The 19112-nt window shown below is 42.8% G+C and overlaps 2 protein-coding genes across 4 annotated transcripts in view; both read left to right on the forward strand.

Moving 5' to 3' along the window:
- Nucleotides 1–13824, forward strand: part of vps37ba (VPS37B subunit of ESCRT-I a) — a 30448-nt gene extending 16624 nt beyond the window's left edge. The window contains exons 3-4 of the mRNA XM_017709718.2: nucleotides 7243–7325; nucleotides 9080–13824. Coding sequence (XP_017565207.1) covers nucleotides 7243–7325; nucleotides 9080–9562 — 566 coding nt within the window. The 3' untranslated portion in view covers nucleotides 9563–13824. The remainder of the gene's footprint in view (nucleotides 1–7242; nucleotides 7326–9079) is intronic.
- A 3104-nt stretch (nucleotides 13825–16928) lies between these two features.
- ppp3cca (protein phosphatase 3, catalytic subunit, gamma isozyme, a) overlaps nucleotides 16929–19112 on the forward strand; it is a 58216-nt gene continuing 56032 nt past the window's right edge. For all 3 annotated transcript variants that reach the window (XM_017684964.2, XM_017684965.2, XM_017684966.2), the window contains exon 1: nucleotides 16929–17727. In XM_017684964.2, coding sequence (XP_017540453.1) covers nucleotides 17673–17727 — 55 coding nt within the window. In that variant the 5' untranslated portion in view covers nucleotides 16929–17672. The remainder of the gene's footprint in view (nucleotides 17728–19112) is intronic.

Raw genomic sequence — 19112 nt, forward strand, 5'->3', positions numbered from 1 at the left:
ATCCCGTAACAGTCCATCAATTAAAACACTGAGAAAACCACCTTTACAATAAACACAAGTAAGACTGATACAGTAAACAGGGATTTTTTTTTGTATGTCAGCGTGTTTTCTTAGCCTTTGTCGAAACCTTCTGATCAGTACTTTATGAAATCTTTAATAAACTGTTGAATCAGTTGTGCCACTGCTAATTCGACCAACCCCTGCGAAGGCTGAGGGCATCAAGAAGAAATCTGCAACCAAATTTGGGCTTCTAGCCAGCTTAAAGGAAAAGTTTTTGAAAACATGAAATGATTGCTGTATTTACGTTCACTTTTAATTGTTCTTATGATGCACACTGTTAGAAATGAAGGTTCTGCGCAGGTGTGCTTTTTGTTCATCAAGGTCTAAACAATGTAAATGTTCCCTCAAAGGTACTACAGTGGTTTTAAGGTCCAATCGTGAATCTCAAATCAGTTTTCCCAGGGGAAAAGCTCGTATTTGTTCCTTTTCATAACCGAATGTTTGAAAACAGGACAGTAGAATAAAAGCCTGGAGGCGAAGCGGGGAGTGTGGAGTCAGTACAGCTTACAACAGATCATTTCAGTGGATTATGGTTCAGTTATGTTCCCTGACTGGAGGCACTGAAGGGACGGCCTGAGGGAAATGAGGGGTAGTGGCATAGTAGTAGTAGATTTTGGTGTAATTTGGAGGGGGTCTGGTTCCATCGACCTGCTTTAAAACCAAAGCTAGATATTAGTAGGAGATGCTATCATACTTATAGGTGCTTAATACATATGGAACATTACATATAAGAAATACATGTGACCTGTATGGCCTCATGTTTTGGCCTTGGATCCAAACAAATCTGTGTGTGCACTTCCCGAATGAAAAGCTGTCACTGATTAGCCCGTGTGACGCAGTGGTTGCCAGGCACCACGCTCCAAACAGCATGCTAACAGTACTCTTCTTTCTTAGCTGGGCTGCTAAGCACAGATCCTTGAGCTGGGTGAATTTGCTCTGGGCTTTAACCTGTGTGCCGAAGCACAGATCCCATTTTCCATGCCGCCCTAGTCGTCTTCGCTCAGCAGGGGATTTTATTTTAGCTCCCGGGGGAGTCAAACCGCTGGTTGTCCAGATGTGGATTTAGCCTAGTTCTGGGATTGCACTTTTTTGCTAACAGAGATTCTGTAATATAGTCCAAAGCTGTCCACTGGTCAGCTGCTTCACATACAACACCAATCCATTTATTCATCGGAGCTATTTATCCAACTTTACACCGTAAATCCCCAGAGCGCTGTTTTCTTTGTTGCGTTGTGGAGAGGAAGTAAACGGCAGTGGCAGATTGTGATGTGTGTGTGTGTGTGTGTGTGTGTGTGTGTGTGTGTGTGTGTGTGTGTGTGTGTCTGTGGACAAAGTGAGGTCACTCTGGGGTGTGTGTGTGTGTGTGTGTGTGTGTGTGTGTATGTTGGTGAAATGTAGGTAACCCACTTTCCCAGTGTTCCAGCCTGAATCTGCGGCTCTAATGAGGCAGCGTAGCTCATCTGGAGTGGCTAGCGCTACACAGCTGAAAGGGCAGACCAAAGTGGATGAAGTACAGCTGTTTTTAACTGAGGGACTTACCTCTGTCCCTGTTTATAGATAATAGCCACTAAAGCAAGTCTGTAGACCAAATCGGAATGTTTGTCAGCCTAAGGGGTGGCTATATATCCGAGTGGATAAGTCACATCCAGTCAGCATGAAAGCAGCACAGTTGATGTCACAATTTACAAGAAATTTAAGCATGATAGACAAAACATGGCAATAATAAAATCGTGTCCAATCGTACCAAGGCACATGATGGAATTTACTTACATTTCTCCCGTTTTCCAGTGTTCAGACAGGAAGCGCTGAGTATTTAACCCACTGAGGGAGCAGATCTTTCTTTGTTAATACTTTCAGCTCCAAGCACTTTTAAATAATCCAGAATGTGAACTACGATGTTACGTGGATGTGTTGATTTCTATTTTTAAAATGAGTACTGTGTAGAGAGTTTGACTTAAAGCGACGTGAGCTGGTTTATAGAGCATTTATCTTTGTGGCCTTGAAAAGAGTGTTTTTGCTCATCTTTTAATGTTTGACACAGAAAAATAACAGCATTTTTTGGGGTTTCTACACATGATTGTGTGAAAATGTAGGCATTTGTGTGAGCATGTTCTGAACCAAGTTAGTTGCTTTAGGATGACCTAAAATGACCAGAAAGGCAATCACATTAGTATCGTTTTAATTGTTCACAAGAGCATCCATCCATCCTCAACCGCTTATCCGAGTCCGGGTCGCGGGGGCAGCAGCCTAAGCAAAGAGGCCCAGGCCTCCCTCTCCCCCGCCACCTCCTCCAGCTCTTCCGGAGGGATGCCAAGGTGTTCCCAAGACAGTCGAGAGATATAATCCCTCCAACATGTCCTGGGTCTTCCCCGGGCTCTCCTCCCCGTCGGACATGTCTGGAACACCTCCCTAGGGAGGCGTCTGGAGGCCATCCTTACCAGATGCCTGAACCACCTCAACTGGCTTCTCTGAACAGTGCCGGCGGTATCGTGTGACTAGGAGAATCGTAACTAGCGGGTGGAATTGGTGACGACTAAATATCTGTCACTTTGTATGAGATCCAAAAGAACATATGAGCGCATATGTCATGTCGATTTTACTGCTAATCTGCTGTCGACGTGGATTCTCACGTATTGCTGTGGGTGTATTATGCTGTATTATATCAGATTTCAGAGGAAACTGTTTAAAAGAGGCAGGGAAGGTCTGCATCAGCGGAGGAGAAGGCTTGCAGCTGCTGTGATTTCGGCAGTGGTCAGCAGTACTACTCTGCAGAGAACGCTTGGACTGAAAAGACCTGAAGAGACGGCGTGTCTCAGTTCAACAGCACTTCACAGATACCATTAATGGATATATTTTTTTCTTTTTGGAGGAGAAAGAAAATGGAGCGTTTTAGGCTTGTACATATCCACACTGTAGCTTGTGCTTTATTAGATACATACAGTGGCCAAAAAGAGATGTGTGGAGCTGGATGAACATTTACCAAGCAAACATTTGTGCTGGTAGAAATTCGGTTTAATTGGCTTAAAAAGGAATTCAATATATTCAATATATTCAATATGAAATGCTTTATTCTAGAGAAATGTATGAAGTCAGAATTGTTCAGTGGTGATTGGATGGGGTTTGTGGACTTACCACTGTTTTACCATTGTCAACATTCATATAAAGTCGCATGTAGGTTCCCTGGTGGTTTTGGATGGTAAAAAAAAAAAAAGGCTATATTTGGGTTATAGACATGGGGACACCGGGTTCCTATCACCCGCACTTTAAAGTGGTGAGTCAGGAAGTTTCTCTAGAATGAACCATTTCGCCATTTCGAAATATCCATTAAACACGTCACTGAGAACTGAAGAATTGACCAGCTTTAGTTTTAGGACGATGGTTAAAACGAGGCTCTGCTTTTCTTCTTCAAACAGAGCCGGCGACCTGATCTGGGTTACAATTAGTGTTTATATGTAATAAGCAACAGTGGTGAAGTACGACGTGCCATGAGCTTTTATTTTTGTAGTCATAAGTTCAAGATGTTCTTGAACATTTGGTATATGTTGGTTAGTGTAGTGGTTAACACCTCCACCTTCTATGCTGTAGACTGGGGTTCAATCCCCGCCTGGGTAAACACCCTACACTATACCAATAAGAGTCCTTGGGCAAGACTCCTAACACCACCTTCGCCTACTTGTGTAAAATGATCAAATTGTAAGTCGCTCTGGATAAGAGCGTCAGCCAAATGGCGTAAATGTAAATGCCATAAATGTTCTTCCAGCTCTGTTAACGGTCAACAGTTTCAGTGGAAATAGGCTGGGCTTCAGGCTAAATTGTGCGCTCTGGTTTCTTTTGCATACAATAAATCACCCATCCCCCTTTCCATGACAGCTGTGCTAGCCTAGCTTAGCCTAGCTAATGGTGTGTGTGCGCCTATGAGTGCTGTGGACCAACAATGAGGCTTTGTGCTGTGGGCCAGAGGCTGAGCAACAGAAGGGGAAGAACATTTGCCCTCTGAGATTTTCTCACTCACACACACACAGCTGGTTTGGATACAGGCAAACGGCCATCTCATGATGCCCCAGTCCGACAGCAGGGCTGGGTGGGCGTCGCTGTAGGAGAATGGAGCATTGTTTGAGCGGGAAACTCCCTGGAGGTGAGAGGGAGAGGGAGCCTGACGAGTCATGCTTAGCTGCCCCTTTACATCCCGCACATTTCCGGGCAGTGTGATCTCTCCAAGCGTTCATACGGGGGCAATCTGATGGAAGTGAACTGTGCAGCTGTTCTACCGACGTCACTAGTGCCGGACCAGCGTCACTGATGCTAATTTTACAGAGATCAAAGTTTTAGGGCCCGACTGATTTAGTAAAGTTTGGTGCTGATGCTGATTTTAGGGGCTAGAATTCTGCTAACCGATCATATTAGCCAATATAATTGTAGGTTTTCCAAAGTTGAACACTTAAAAAGTTAAGCAGCGCTTTACTGATTGAGATGATTGTCGGTTTTCGGCTGTGAATTGTCTAAAATTCAGAGTTTTCGGTTTTAAATACTCAACGTAATTTTACAGAAGCTCTCTTAGCGTAATTTTTTGTGTTATTTTCATGTTAAAAGTCTTTTAAAGGCATTTTATGTTGCCTTTATTTTGCAATGAAGGTCTTTTATGTTTACCAGTTAAGCTTGGAATAAAGCTTTCGGCAGGATGTCTGCCGGTATATCTGTGCAGTCCTTAACGCCAAACCCAGATAAGTTGGCTCTTCGCCCACTGGCTTGACTTTGGATGTAAGTTAGATTTGTTGGCTAATCCTCAGTTTTAGCACGTTATCCAGCTTTGCTGTAAAATCCTGAAACGCCGCCCATCCCAGGTTTTGATTTGCCTCAGTTAAACCAGTGACTTGTATCTGTTTAAGGCTCATAATTGACATTTTTAAGCTCACTAGGGCTTTGTTTATAGTAGCAAAGGCTCCTTCAGCAGTGGGTCGCGGTCACCCTGCCTCTCTTTGGGGTGTTGCCGTTGCAGATAGCAACATGAGCAGCTGGGAAATAGCTTCCATGGCATCCTGGGATGGATAAATTAAGCACTCGTATCTGTCTGGGAGAGCAACAGAAGGAGGGCCGTTGACCACTTTTTTTGGCAAGTCCATTATGCTGGTCCAGGATCAGTTTGTGAGGGGATTGTTTTGCAAGGAGTGCTGGTTCGTGAAGGAGTTCATCATTTGGGTACAGTTTGACCTGCAGTGAATGGTCAGTGAGATCCGAACAGATCTGGAACACCAAATGTCGCATGTTTATGGCTCATAGAGACTAAATAATGTAGGCCTTCATTGATAGGCCACTTTTATTCAATATTATCATATTAAAGTTCTAAATGGAGCCTTATAATAGTATTAAAATGAGTTTAATTAAATGAGCTTTGGGCTTCTGATCAGTATAATATCACACTGCTCCTTTGTAATGTTCAACATATTAGTTTGCTTTTAGTCTCTTGGCCTTCGCAGACATGTGCGCAGATAATGTGCAAGAGGGCTTAACAGAAACCCCGCTGTGGTAATCGACCTCATTGTCATGTGTTGAGGCCATTAATGTTGCCTGCACTGAGCTGTGGGTTTGGCCTCGTTTCAACATTCTCTGACTCATCAGGCGGCTTTGGGAACAACTCGGTTCTCAGAGTTGGCCAGGTCATGCATCGTGATGCCTTCCTTCATAGCTTCTCTGTTTAGGCTTTACAGAACTCAACCATATAAGAAACTCTAGGGCATGTGATCAATCACGCTGTTAGGAGAGACGAGGTGTAGTTCTGTGCGTTCATAATGAAAATACATAATATAGTGGTTGGTTAGTGTAGTGGTTAACACCTCTGCCTTCTACACTGTAGACTAGGGATCAATCCCCCACCAGGGCAAACACCCTACACTATACCAATAAGGGTCCTTGGGCAAGATTCCTAACACCACCTTCACCTACTTGTGTAAAATGATCAAATTGTAAGTCGCTCTGGATAAGAGCGTCAACCAAATGCCATAAATGTAAAATATAAAAATATAAAACGATAATTAAAACATAGCTAAAATAACAATGTGAGGGTTACTAAAATCAAATTAGACTAAAATAAGAGGAGAATAAGATCAAGAAGTAACCAAAAAAATAATAATCATAATAAAAATAAGTTATGAACAATAATCAATAAACTAACAAATATATAATAAAATAATGAAAATAAAAAAAGAAATAATGATTTTCATTTTAGAAGCTAGCCCAGAGGGTTATTGTGTTGCCATCAGGGAAATCGGAGGTGGGCGATATGGCGATGATGTATTATCACAATACATCTCGACGACCTTTTCTCGATACACGAGAGGTCACAATATTTATTTCGTCGGACGCCTGATCAGTTGGAACGGACACAAAAGAACCAGCAGTGCTACATTTAGAAACGGATCAGATCAAAAATTGACCACAGTAATTTTTATGCAATATTTGGCATGTTATTTTACACTAAATCCAGTTAAAGAGGACTAATTTTACTCTCTTTATAATCAAACAAGTACTGATCTCCACAATACGTTCAAAAGTATGTTGTGTTGTGACGCATTGCCCAGCCTTGAGGAAAGTTATTATATTATTGTTTATATTGTTTAATGCAGTCGTTCTGCAGACAACGGCTCGAGTAAGTTTACATGATCTTCCAAGCTTATACCATATCTACCCTGACAGTGTGGTATTTTATACAGATGGAAAATAATTAATGAGGCATTATAAATGTAGGTAATAAGCCCAGAATGTCTGAAATGAGACCCCCCCCATTTATCTACGAAGTTCCCAGTAGCTACAGAGGAACAATTTCATTGGCAGAACACAAATAGGTTTGTTAGTGCTAAGGAACAGAAACACCATTAAAGTCCAAAACCCTATGTAATGGAAAAAGCTCGCTGACTGTGGACTTTAGTCCCAGACTAAAGAATTTATCTGCACAGAGCTCAGACCCTTTAGTGCCTCCTCTTGGGCTTGGGTGTGACTGAGGAGGCCTTTTTTGTGGGGAGCCAGGAAAGTCTGGTAGCACTTTGAGGGCAGCAGAAATGCAAGAAATGTAGACGTAATATATTGTTGTGTACTTTGTATCAGAATGATGAGAGGAAATACAATATCTGTTAGAGCCTACATCCGTTCTAATAATGTTGTATTAGTAACGTTTCTCTTCATTTGCAGACCACAAGTCTGGCAGCAGTTCCTTGGACACTCTTCTCGCTCTGCTGCAAGCAGAAGGGGCCAAAATCGAGGAGGAAACTGAGGTAACCGCATTTCTGCTGCGTTCACCACAAGAGCCTGGCAGAGTTTCAGAAGCGCATGCTGGGGCTCGGCTTCCTCACCATTTAACATTTAAAGACGTGACAGACTTTAGACTGTTTAACCGTCCTGGCTAAGCTTGTTTTAGCTGTTAATTACCACGTTTCTGACACCTGGGTGGTTCAGTAGCTCGTACCACGTATGACCACCAAACATAAGCATCTAAAGCATGTGATGTTGAGCCGTGAGAAGTTGCTTGTCGTGAAAAGTTGCTTGTGATCGTCACCCACAGTCCGTATCTGTTGGATTTTCACTAAACATTTGATGGACAATCGCAGGACAAGGGGTATGTCCTAGGAAGATGTGTGCAGTTGAATGACTGAGTGAAACTGCCTGGCAGTTTACTCTTACATAAAATCCAAATTTTCATGAATAAAAGGGAATTTCACAGATTTTTTTCCCCCAAAAATAGCACATAGTTCTGTTGTTGAGATGTCAACAAAGTCATTTAGAGTGGTTTGACATAAAATGGTTCACTGTGGAGAACCTCACAGACTTGGATGCCTTTAAAGTGGTGCTGATGGGATCCATCGATCACAGTGAGCCGTTTTATGTGCTTTCCAGAAGGATCAGTGAACCTACACGGCTTGTGGGTTTTTATATTGTAATTTTGATGATGTTCAAATAGTGATAAACCCCAAAAGTGTCGTCTTTGGCCTCACAGAGTTCGGAATGCATTTTTCGGTCCCATTTTATTTGAAAACTATTAGATCAATTCAAGACTAAAGTCTCCTCAAAACTATTGAAAACAGTGAGTGCGCTTAATAATCCAGTAACTGCAGCAAATCAGATTTTGTCAGTAATCCGATCAACACATTTACATACACTTGAGTAATCAGATCATGGGGAAACTCCGGGTCTACATGAGTCAGTAATCAGATTTCTGCTTTGCAACCAGCCAATAAACTCACAGAAGGAGGCGTGACGTAAAACTCAAAGTTCATGCAGCGTCTTTAATTAATTAATTTATTTTTTTGCCCCGTTTTACCTGAAAATATGAAGATGCATCATCTAGAAGATGAAGAATATTTAAATCCTTTATTTCATGTTTGGTTTTAGTGTTGCTCCAAAAATGTTTTCCTGCGTCTCGCGGCGACGTCGCTTGCTTATTTTTGGTATCTCCGTCTGTTTTCGCACATGTGCCGACTGAGAAATGTGAAAGAAATCAGAGTAAGGCCGAGAAATCTGATTACTGAGCTGAAATCCAGCCTCTTTGTCAGATTTCTTAATCAGAGTTCTAGATCTAGTTTGGTGTTTACATGAGCATTAGAATAATCAGAAGACCGCAGATATCTGATTATGATTGGATTATTGAGTGCATGTAAACACACTCATTGTCTCAGACATCAAGCAGTGTATTCATAACTATTTAATGTAAAAACTTTCTTTGAGGGAGCTTTTAGAGGCATCAGACTCTTCAGACGTCTGGTTCCTATCACCACCACTCCAGAATGGCATGTTTTACATGATTTTGTGTACATCATAATGATTGAATTATCCCTTCAATAGGGTTAGTTTGCTAAAGCAAAGCTGGTCGTTGCACTGTATTAACTGAAAATAGCCTCTTAGCAAACCTTAAAGTAGCACTACACTTGCTGACCACATTAGCTTTTGTTCGTGAATGGCCAGCTTTTCTTATGGAAAGCTGGCCAGAAGTCCCTCAGGTTACCCTCATCCCTGTCTTTCTTTCTCAAAACAGAACATGGCTGAATCTTTCCTGGATGGCGACGTGAGTCTCGACACCTTCATCGATGAGTACCAGAGCAAGCGGAAGCTGGCCCACTTGCGCCGAGTGAAGATCGAGAAGCTTCAGGAGATTGTGCTGAAGTCCCCTCAGCTTCTCCAAGCTGTAGCCCAGCCATGCCGTCCTATGGCAGAACCAACTCCCAAACCCGTCCGTCTCCCAAGAGAGATCAACGACTCCCCAGCCCCCGTTCCCCAGCCAAGACGGGCCCCTCCGCTGCCACCAATCAAAAGCCCCCCTGCAGCACCTGCACCCCAGCCTCCTACTGCATTTTCCTACCCAGCTACCCCATACCCTCCTATCCCACCCAGAGTGGGTCAAACCCCACCAAATATCAATATTGGATACCCTTCCCTCTACATGCCCCAGTACACCCCACCAGTCCCTCAGAGACCAGCGCCACGTTTGGCCCCCCAGCCAGGCTTCATCTTGCAGTGACCTGGAAGGAACAGTATAAGCACTGGACAAATACCTGACCCTTCCTGGATGTTCTAAGCCGACACTTAGAAGAATCTTGTGCATTGAAATGCTGGAAATTGAATAAAACCGGGGGTCGTATGGTCATTTCTACAGTTAAAAACAGTAGCATCTGGAGTGGGACCCTTTTTTTTTTGTTTGTTTTCTCTTGCACTTTAGACTTTGTGCTTCTGTCTTTGGAGTTGAATCTGAGATGACTGGTTACACTCCAGACGTCTGGTAATTACATTAAATCTGTCCTCTTTTCAGCCATTTTTTGTGAATAATCCCACCTGAAGCCAGACTGTGGGGTCTTTTTTTTTAAACCAGTAATCCACTCCAATGCGTTGTTGGTACAACCTGACTTGGTGGGGTTTTCATTTCTTCCCTGTACACCGTTCGATCGCGCCAATCACGAAAATATCTTAGTCCACCGTTGTATCGTCATACATTTCATCTTTGACAAAGCTGCTTTGTCACTAATGGTGAGGATGATAAAGATGAAGCCTATGCAAACAACAGAGACCAAACTGTGTCACAAAAATTAGATTTTTTTTTTCTCATCCCAGGCTTATATGCACAGCCACACCTGCAGCCAAAGACATTTTTCCAGTCGACTAGATTCAGTTCTGTTCAAAGTGCTTGGGTAGATTAGTTGAAGATGTGGAAGCAGGACAAAGACTTGTAGCTTGATTAGGAAAGTGATTGTCATTGGGATACGTCAGTTGTAATGAGTCTGGCAAGGTGATGGTGACTTTCAGCTGAAAGCTTTAGTTGATGTTTAAGCTTAATCTAGGAAATCTGGGAAGTCATTGGCCGATCTTGACCAGCGGTGTCTTCCTATTAACATTTAAGCTGGAAGTAGAAATTCCACCAATTATTCAGTTGTTTTTGCATCATTAAGATGTAAAGAAAGCCATTCATAGTGGTTTGATGTGAAATGGTTCATTGTATAAATGCCTGACTGTTGAGGGTGTTGATTTCTTTACAGCGGTGGTGATGGGAATGGGAATGCCAACGTGAATAGCCGTTTTGTTTACTATCCAAGATGACCAGCGAACCTACACGTCATCCGAGTTGTTGAAGCGACGTTGAAGATTGTAAAATGGTGGTAAATCCAAAAATGTTTTCTATGGGGACTGTTTTGCCTTACAATATCGTCTTCCATGAATGGGTAAGAAAAATGGCGTTTTAGGAATAAATTTCTCTGAATTATCCTAATATGGTGTCTCAGCTTTATGTAATGGTTTTCTGTGTGGGAGCTTTTAGAGATTCACCACTTTGGACGTCTGGTTCCCATCACTCATCGATCATTTTGACTTCTCTCGAGTGATGCATTTCACATCAAACCACTTTGAACGAATGGAAAAACTTTTAAAAACCATGGAATTCCCTCTTAAGGGATGGTTTGGTTGGAAAGATCTCGCTAAGCCTAACCAGGCTTCCGATTCAGCCTGCATTTAAGAATAAAAGGCTGAGGGAACATGGACAAATTATGTGGATCGACAGAACGAATAGGAAAGCATTCAAATCGATCACTCCTTGATACATTTTGTGTTTGCTTGCACTTTCTTTTAATATTATAACTAACACTGAAAAGCGAATGAGAAAGGTATGTTTGTCATTTACCGATTAAATATACGCAGATGCAGGATGTTGCATTTGGTACAAAGAGGGTTCCCTAGTCTAAATAAAATATGATTTAACATATAGAAATATTAATATTGTTCAATTTAAAGCTTTTTTTCCAGTACAGCCATAATAGCATTGACTTTGTGAAAGGAATAATGTCACTGATTATATTTTTGTTCGTTTTTCTTATAAGGACATATTTAATAGATTTACTTCTTATGCCATGTACCACACACATCTGATTCTCCATGTACCAGTTTACTAACAAGTCACTCGTAATGAAGGTGCTGTCTCTCCATGCCTTACTCCGAGTACTGTGCTTCTTAAGCCATCATTTCGAACCACTTCTTAACCCTATTTCGAGTGGAAACCGAGCGAGCGGCTGAAGCTGGAACTGACATTTCAGGTTTTACGTCGGCGCTGTGAACTGTTAGCCGCCTTGTGCCTGCAGGTATGATCGCTATGCTCACCATGGCCACTTCACACCTGCTTTTCATTACCTTTAAAGGAATATTCCAGCCTGAGCTCCATCAGCCTGTTGGTTTCCACGCACACTTGGCTATGGAGAAGCTGCTTAATTCCACATGCAAAACATGGTTTGTGAATACCTCAGTCTTATATATAAAGTAGACTGTAAATCTGTATAATTGGTTCTTCCAGACATGGGAGAGATCTACAGTATCCAGCTAAGCGACATGGCTCAGTTTTCACAGGCTAAGCCTGACCGTCATGGCCATCAGAAAGCCCTGTCAAAAGTGAAAGTAACCAGGACTACTTTTTTTTTTTTTTTTTTTTTCCTGTGTTGCAGCATTAGAAAGTTGGATTAGGCCTCTTAAGAACATCTTTGGTAGAACGTTCTCTATTGTTCTGTGCCCCCGTAATGCAAGCGTTTATTCACGGAATTCAGCAGCTTGTACTGTAACTGAATTTTGAGGCTGAGATGGTGAACCATAAGATCTGGAAGCATTAGTTTAAAAAAAGGTGCTGGAATATTCCTTCAGCTATTCAAGATTCTATGGCTGTGAGCACTGCTCTTGTCACGAATGTGAATATAATCTCAAGTGACCTTACGTACCGTACCTTCGGGTCATTAGAAGAAGAAAAAAGACCTAAACCATATAATCGTGTCTTGTAGTTGTAACCACATGAACGTTGCTATGCGGAGTTGCTTTACTGTGAATAGGATCAGGTTTCTCCTTCATGTCCTAATGTAGGGAGAGTCCTCGACACCCACATTCATTTAAATGCTCCCACTTATTGCCCCATAAATATAACTGAAGTGCCTCTTGGTGTGATAGTTTGGCCAAATATTTGCACAGTTTTGCCCCTTCCATCCAAATGTAGTGGATCAGCCAAGACACATTTACATTTGAGATCTAAAGTTTGCTTCTTTAGTTTTGTGCTGGTGCTTCAAGACTAATGTAGCCAACAAGTAAGGGAAGCCTATGTATAGCAATTAGCATTGTGCAGCCTCAAACTGCGTCCAGTTGGACAGACGTTCTAGGGATGTACGGTGATACTGCATTCATGGTAGAAAAAGTCTGAATGGTGTTGACTGGTGTTTCAATCCAAAATTTGACGTATTTACTGTAGTCTGGAAGAGTGAGATGCTTAGCTGACGTTGGTTTGTTGCTCTAAAGTGTCTATTTTTACGTTTTTACTATAATAATTTTACATTTTATTATAAATGTTAGCGTTTCGGCAACCGCTGACAAATATGTATATCGGCTATTGGTGTCGGCCCACAGTTGGCATATCTGTGCATCCCTAGAGTGCATTGCGCAGCTTAGAGACTAGTAGCATCCATGGAACCTACATTTTGTTCACATATGTTTGATTTGATTGAACGATTTCTCATTTGGCTGCTGAAATCTAGCCATGTTAGGGTTGCATGGATTTATTGGTATCAGCAAAACGTGGCCAATAAAGTGCCAGGGTACTAGCAAGTAATGGAAGCTTCTACGGCACCAATATGCATCACGAAAACTGTGCGCCTGAATCCTCACACTTGCCCCAGAAACAACATTAGTGTGGTCGAGGTCACTGAACCAGTGAATACAGTTTGAGACGGGTCATTCTGCCAAGCACAGTAAAGCGTTTGTGCATGGCTGTATATGATGATCTGGAGATAAACTGCTGAAGTGTTAGCCAAGGCGCAGTTTGGACACCAGACTTGTTTGGGCTGATCAGCTGCGTTCTGAAGGGGAATAATGGGTAAATATTGGGACAGATCACCACTTTAAGCTCGTAACTGGCCCCTTCATGGTTCACTGGTGGGAGAAAGTCGAGTGAAAAGCATTGGCCTAGTCATCCGAGCTCCAGGCACTTCTCGGACTGAACGTACAGCCCACGTCTCGTCTTAATCGCGATGAAAGCCGTGACCCAACCGAAAGGCCTGCTAGCATCTCCAGGAGCCAGCGTTTCTTTTGGCCCTCGTGACTGTTTGTTTGTGTACATGTTTGTCTTTGTTCATGGTTCAGGACCCTCCCTGACTGTTGGCCGCACTCCTCATGTACAATGTGCTTTGTATCATTGCAGTTCATGCCTGTGGAAAGTAGGTGGAGGTGGTGAAATGGTCTAATTTTGAGCTTAATAAAGGAAATCAAAGGTTTCGAACGTGTCTGGCTGTCATGCTGTTTAAACACGTGCTAAAAATATTCATCATGCTGGCCTCGTTAGTGACCTCGAATCAGAAGTGGCTGCCCACTTGTGACTCAGCCTGTAACACCTGACGGAATCTGGCTCCCCCTAGTGGACACACTTACACACAAGTGGTTCTTCCAGGGTTCTTCAGTAAAGGCGGTTGCTCAGTATTGGATCATTTGCAGGCTTAAATGGCTCTTCACATGGATGGAGAATGTGTGGTATATGGTTCTGTGTAGACCCTTTTACGAAAATGGCTCTACAGAGCACCAGAAAGGGTTCACCTATGGTTGCGAGCTTGACAACAATAGCAGAACCCTATTTGCTGTTATGTAGAACCACTTCCCATCAGTCTGAAGAATGTTTACTATGCAAAGAACCATTTAAGCAGGGAGATGTTCTGGATAGAACTCATGGTTCTGAATAGAAACATTACCTTTACTAAAGAACCCTTGAATTGTTTTAAGGGTGTAGATTTGATTCGGAATGCTTAAATGGTTCTTTGCATGGCGAAGTGCTTCTCCAGGTTGATGGAGAATGGTTCCATATAGCACCAAAAAGGGTTCTTCTATGGTTGCAAGCTTGACATCATAAACAATAGCAGAACCCTTTGTGGTGATGTAAAGAACTGTTCTCCATCAATCTGAGGAAACTTTTAACCATGCAAAGAACATGCGGTTCTAAATAGAACCATTGTCTTTACTAAAGAACCCCTCAAATAACCACTTTAAGGGTGTACACCTAGTTCTAAATGCTTAAATGGCTCTTAGCATGGTGAAATGGCTCTGCAGATTGATGGAGAATGGTTCTGTATAGCACCAAAAAGGGTTCTTCTGTTGTTGCAAGCTTGCCATCATAAACAATAGCAGAACCCTTTTTGTTGCTATATAGAACCATTCTCCATCATTGTGAAGACGCTTTTCACCATGCAAAGAACCACTTAAGCATGCAAATGATTGCGTGTAGAACTTGTGGTTCTAAACAGAACCATCCCTGAACTGTAGCTACGCTGAGCGTGTGGCGCGCACATGTGCACCGCGTATCGCGTCATCGTGACGTCATGACGCTGGGAGCTGCGCCTCCGCCATGTTGTAGGGAATCTGTAGGTGGCTCCGGGCGCGTCCCAATTCGCGCGCTTGAGCCCTAACTTGAACCTTTGTCCACTGCACAGAATTCTGGACGCTCCAGAGGTTCAACACTCTGTTTATATGAGTCTAACCTAGTCAGCTGCTCCGTGTTGGCTGTATGGAAATGGGTCAAACTGTCAGTGTTGATATTCCAAACCGAAACGAAACGGCTAATTTAGGAAACGAAGAGGACCGCGAAAGCCGCCCCAGAGACCAGCATGGCTGGACACCAGCAAAACCAGCATATGTTGTGTTTTGGATGCTGGTATGGCATGGCCATGCTGGTTGGACAGCTAAACAAACACCAGACCAGCATGGACTTGTTTTTCCCCCCCCAGCTGTTTCTTTCAAGGATCTTTGGAAGTTCCTACCTACACGTACGGAGGTCATAAGTACAAAGTCATGTGTCTTCAGGTGGTTTTGGTCATGAACAGAATGGACTGTGTTGGGAAAAGGCCTTTTTTTGTCTTCTTTTGGGGTCAATGAGGGGACACAGTTGTGCTTTACATGAACAAAAGAGCAAAGAATGCATTTTCAGATTTCCCGTGGAGCTCCTAAGGCGACATGGTGATTATTTAAGAAGATGTGGCCATGCATTAAAGTATTGAGGCCACAAATTACTATAATTCCCAGATACCAAACATATATTGTTCCGCAGGCTCGATTAGGCCTACTAACTGTATGCCACTGTATGCCACTGTAGATTATTTTCCCTACCTAGCTTTTAATCTCGTCAAACAGATTTTAAATGCACATTAAACGCAATCATTTTGGAAAAAACAAACTTCTAAAATATTGCTGCTGACTCCGTACTAGATTGGTTGCAGCTGTAGAACCGGCTTTATTTATGGTATTACCGTTAAAATGACTTACTAAACTAATTTACACAGGATAACGAAAGACAGAAATGAAGGTACGGATAAGAAAATTGGACTGTGAGTGGAAAAAGAGCAATTAGACTTGGAATTTTATCTAATACTCTGCTTAACTACCAGTGGACCACCTGGAAAATGCAGAGGAAAAAGTCAGTGACCTGTAATCTTGCTATTGGGGTTGCCCTTAACAGCCACCTACAAAACCAAATAGATAGCAACCACTTCCAAGTCTGCTAACTAGTGTACTAGTCTGCAGGGGTGGGCGAAGTGCACAAGTCATGTACTTGAGTTAAAGTAGAGACCCCCAAGGTAAAATATCACTCCAGTGAAAGTAGAAGTTCCTCCCTTTAGACCTCCACTTGAGTAAAAGTACTAAAGTATTTGCCTTCAAATGTACTTAAGTATAAAGTAAAAGTACTAAAAGAGTAATTCTGGCTCTGATGTCCTGTTATCATTTTTATAACCAGACTGGCTTCATGAACTCATTTCAGGTGAAAGTCCTCCAGCGTCTCTCTTGGTAAACCAGTCTTTTAATAGAACGAGTGAACAGAGTGTGCTGCACTGGGTCGGTATGACCAACAGGTCAAAACCAGCTCTAAACAAAGTGACCACTGGGCCCTGATTGGTGCTCTGGCTTTGCGCTTCTTTCACCAAGACAAATTAAGCTTTTATACACACAGAAACCAAAAGGAACGACAGATTTCTCAAAATGCAGCGGATGAAAAAGTGAAATATTTGACTCTGAAATGTCGTGGAGTGAAAGGAAAAAGTCGCCTAGACTGGAAAAACTTCAGTAAAGTACAGATACACAAAAAAAGTACTTAAGTACAGAAACCAATTACATTTACTAAATTACTGTCCACCACTGCTAGTCAGTAACTAAAGAATCACAACCTTTAGCCTTAGTTACATTTCTACTACAGCTTCTCTGAGCCTTCACAGACTTGTAGCAAAAAAACCTCAAAAAAACAGAGTTCACCACACAGCCAGAGCACTCTAGTTAGGGAGCCAGCGCGTATTGGGACGTGGCCTTTGAGATTAGCGTTTAATCTGAGAGGGCTGGGAGGGACGGAGTGAGTGAGTGAGTGAGTGAGTGAGTGAGTGGAAGCCATATGGTTACAGATCACAGAAATCTCTCCCAGACGCAGGACATATGTCCGAGAAAAGCGAGCCGGGGACGAAGAAATGGTCATTTGTCGGGCTGAAGCGGCGAGTCTGGCTGGGCGGGCGGCGCAGAGTTTGAGAGAGTGACTCTGAAAAGTGGGAAACCGGATTAGCGCTGGAGAGAAAGGGCAGCGCGGCGGAGCCTAATCATCTTTTTTGCCCCGCATTTACTGCCCAGAGAAAGCTGAGGGGGGGCGAAAACGCAGCTTTCTGGCGAACTGCAAGCCCGTGGCAGCCTGGAGAGCGCGGGACCCCCTCGGTCTCCTAGTAACGCCGCAATTTTACCACGTTTTCTCGTGTTTTTACCTCACGTTCAGTGTCGACGAGCTAACGTTACTTCAGCAAGCAGGCGAGCTAGTCGGTGTTTGCTAGCTAATTAGATTTAGCGGTTATTAAGATGCTCCGGCTCCTGAATTCGGGACTTTGCCGCTTTGTTGACTGAATTAGCCGTTTTTATCTTCTAGTTTCGGACAGAAATCAGGACCGACGCTCTGAATTTGGGCGGTTTCGTCCAGACACGGCGGAGGAGCTGCGGCTACTCTCTGAAGACCAACGGCCAACGGTCACTTCGGACTTGGTGTTCTCAGCGGCGCGGAGAATAATTAGCCTCGTTTTGCTAAATCCTCCTCAAGCTGACACAATTTCGCGAAGATGTCGGCCAAAGAATCGAAAGAAAAGCAGTCGACCACTGAACGTATCGTTAAATGTAAGTTTTACTCGGGGAACTCTTCTTAAACGCGGTGCACCCTTAAAAAAGTGCTTCTTTAAGGGGTTCGTCATTGAGGGCAACTCCACGAGCACGTTTGGACGAGATGTTCATGGTTCCTTGCATGGTTTAGTGGTTTGGTGTGAGGAGAAACCTTCTGGAGACCATCAAAAAGAGTTCCAAGTCCCCCTTTTTGCTGAATTTTTACTAAAACTGTAGATGCTGGCTGTTAAATCGACGCCCTACTTTGGTTGGATACCTTGTTTCATTGATGAAGGCCAAACTGAAGCTAGATGAGCTTGTACTGCAGTTTTCACCTGAAGCTGTCCAAAATAACACAGTCCTAGTTGTTGTAAATTCCATGATGGTCAGCTGGTCATTAGCCAACTTCTTAGATTTGAGTTCCACTAATTGTTTCCCTCATAATTACTTGATAATGGTGTAAATAAAGTCATTTAGAGTGGCTTGATGTGAAATGGCTTATTGTAGAGAATTGCTCCCAGTGGTGGTGATAGGAACCAGACGTCTGAAGAGTTCAATGCTTCTCAAAGTTCCCTCACAGGCAGTTATTACATGGCGTGGTTATTAATATGTGGCCAGAATGTATATGTGTCTTATCAGTGCACGGGAAAGTAGTCCCTAAAGAAAGCTCAACGTTGTTTAATGCTAGGTTTGAGAAGGTTTTGGCCTGAGTTGTATGTTTTAAGACCTCTTCATGGCGGAGGGGCCACACAGGCGAAGTTAGTCTCCAAGAAAAGTGATTTTTTTTTTCCAGATTTTACCATCGTCAGCATTTCGTAAAATCTCAAGAGACGTGCGTAGGTCCGCTGGTGGTTTTGGTTAGTAAATAAAAGGGCTATTTTTGTGTGGTGGACATCGCTGGTTCTTATTACCACTGTCAAAAAATCTGAGTTAGTTTTGTGTCTTTACAGTGAAACATTTCACATTAAACCACCGTGAATGACTTTGTTTACAGCGGTCTCTGCTGTTTAGTTATGCAGATATTTTGAGAAATGAATGCTTCTGAAAAGTCTGCTCCACCCAAAGTACAGTGATGTTTATGAGGGTTCCTCAGCTTGTCTTTCTTCTAGTGTTTATTTCAGAATTAAATGTCGTCTCATTTTATGTCACAAACCTCTGTTACATTTATACCAATGAGTTCCTACGTATTGTTCCCTCTTTACTTCCACTGTTACATTGTCTGGTGTCGGTGCGTCGAGTGTTGTGTCTTGCAGTCTTGAGGAAGCGTACGCTGTGTCACAGTCACAGCATGTCATGCTTGCAGAAGTTGGCAGTAGCCTGAAATGTCCCTGGGTTTGTTTGGTCTGGGGCTCCGGTGTGAGTGGCTCTTGACTCAGAGTTAGCAGAGAGAAAATGGGGAGTGT

The sequence above is a fragment of the Pygocentrus nattereri genome, chromosome 20 (assembly GCF_015220715.1).
Source record: "Pygocentrus nattereri isolate fPygNat1 chromosome 20, fPygNat1.pri, whole genome shotgun sequence".
Taxonomy (NCBI): Eukaryota; Metazoa; Chordata; class Actinopteri; order Characiformes; family Serrasalmidae; genus Pygocentrus; species Pygocentrus nattereri.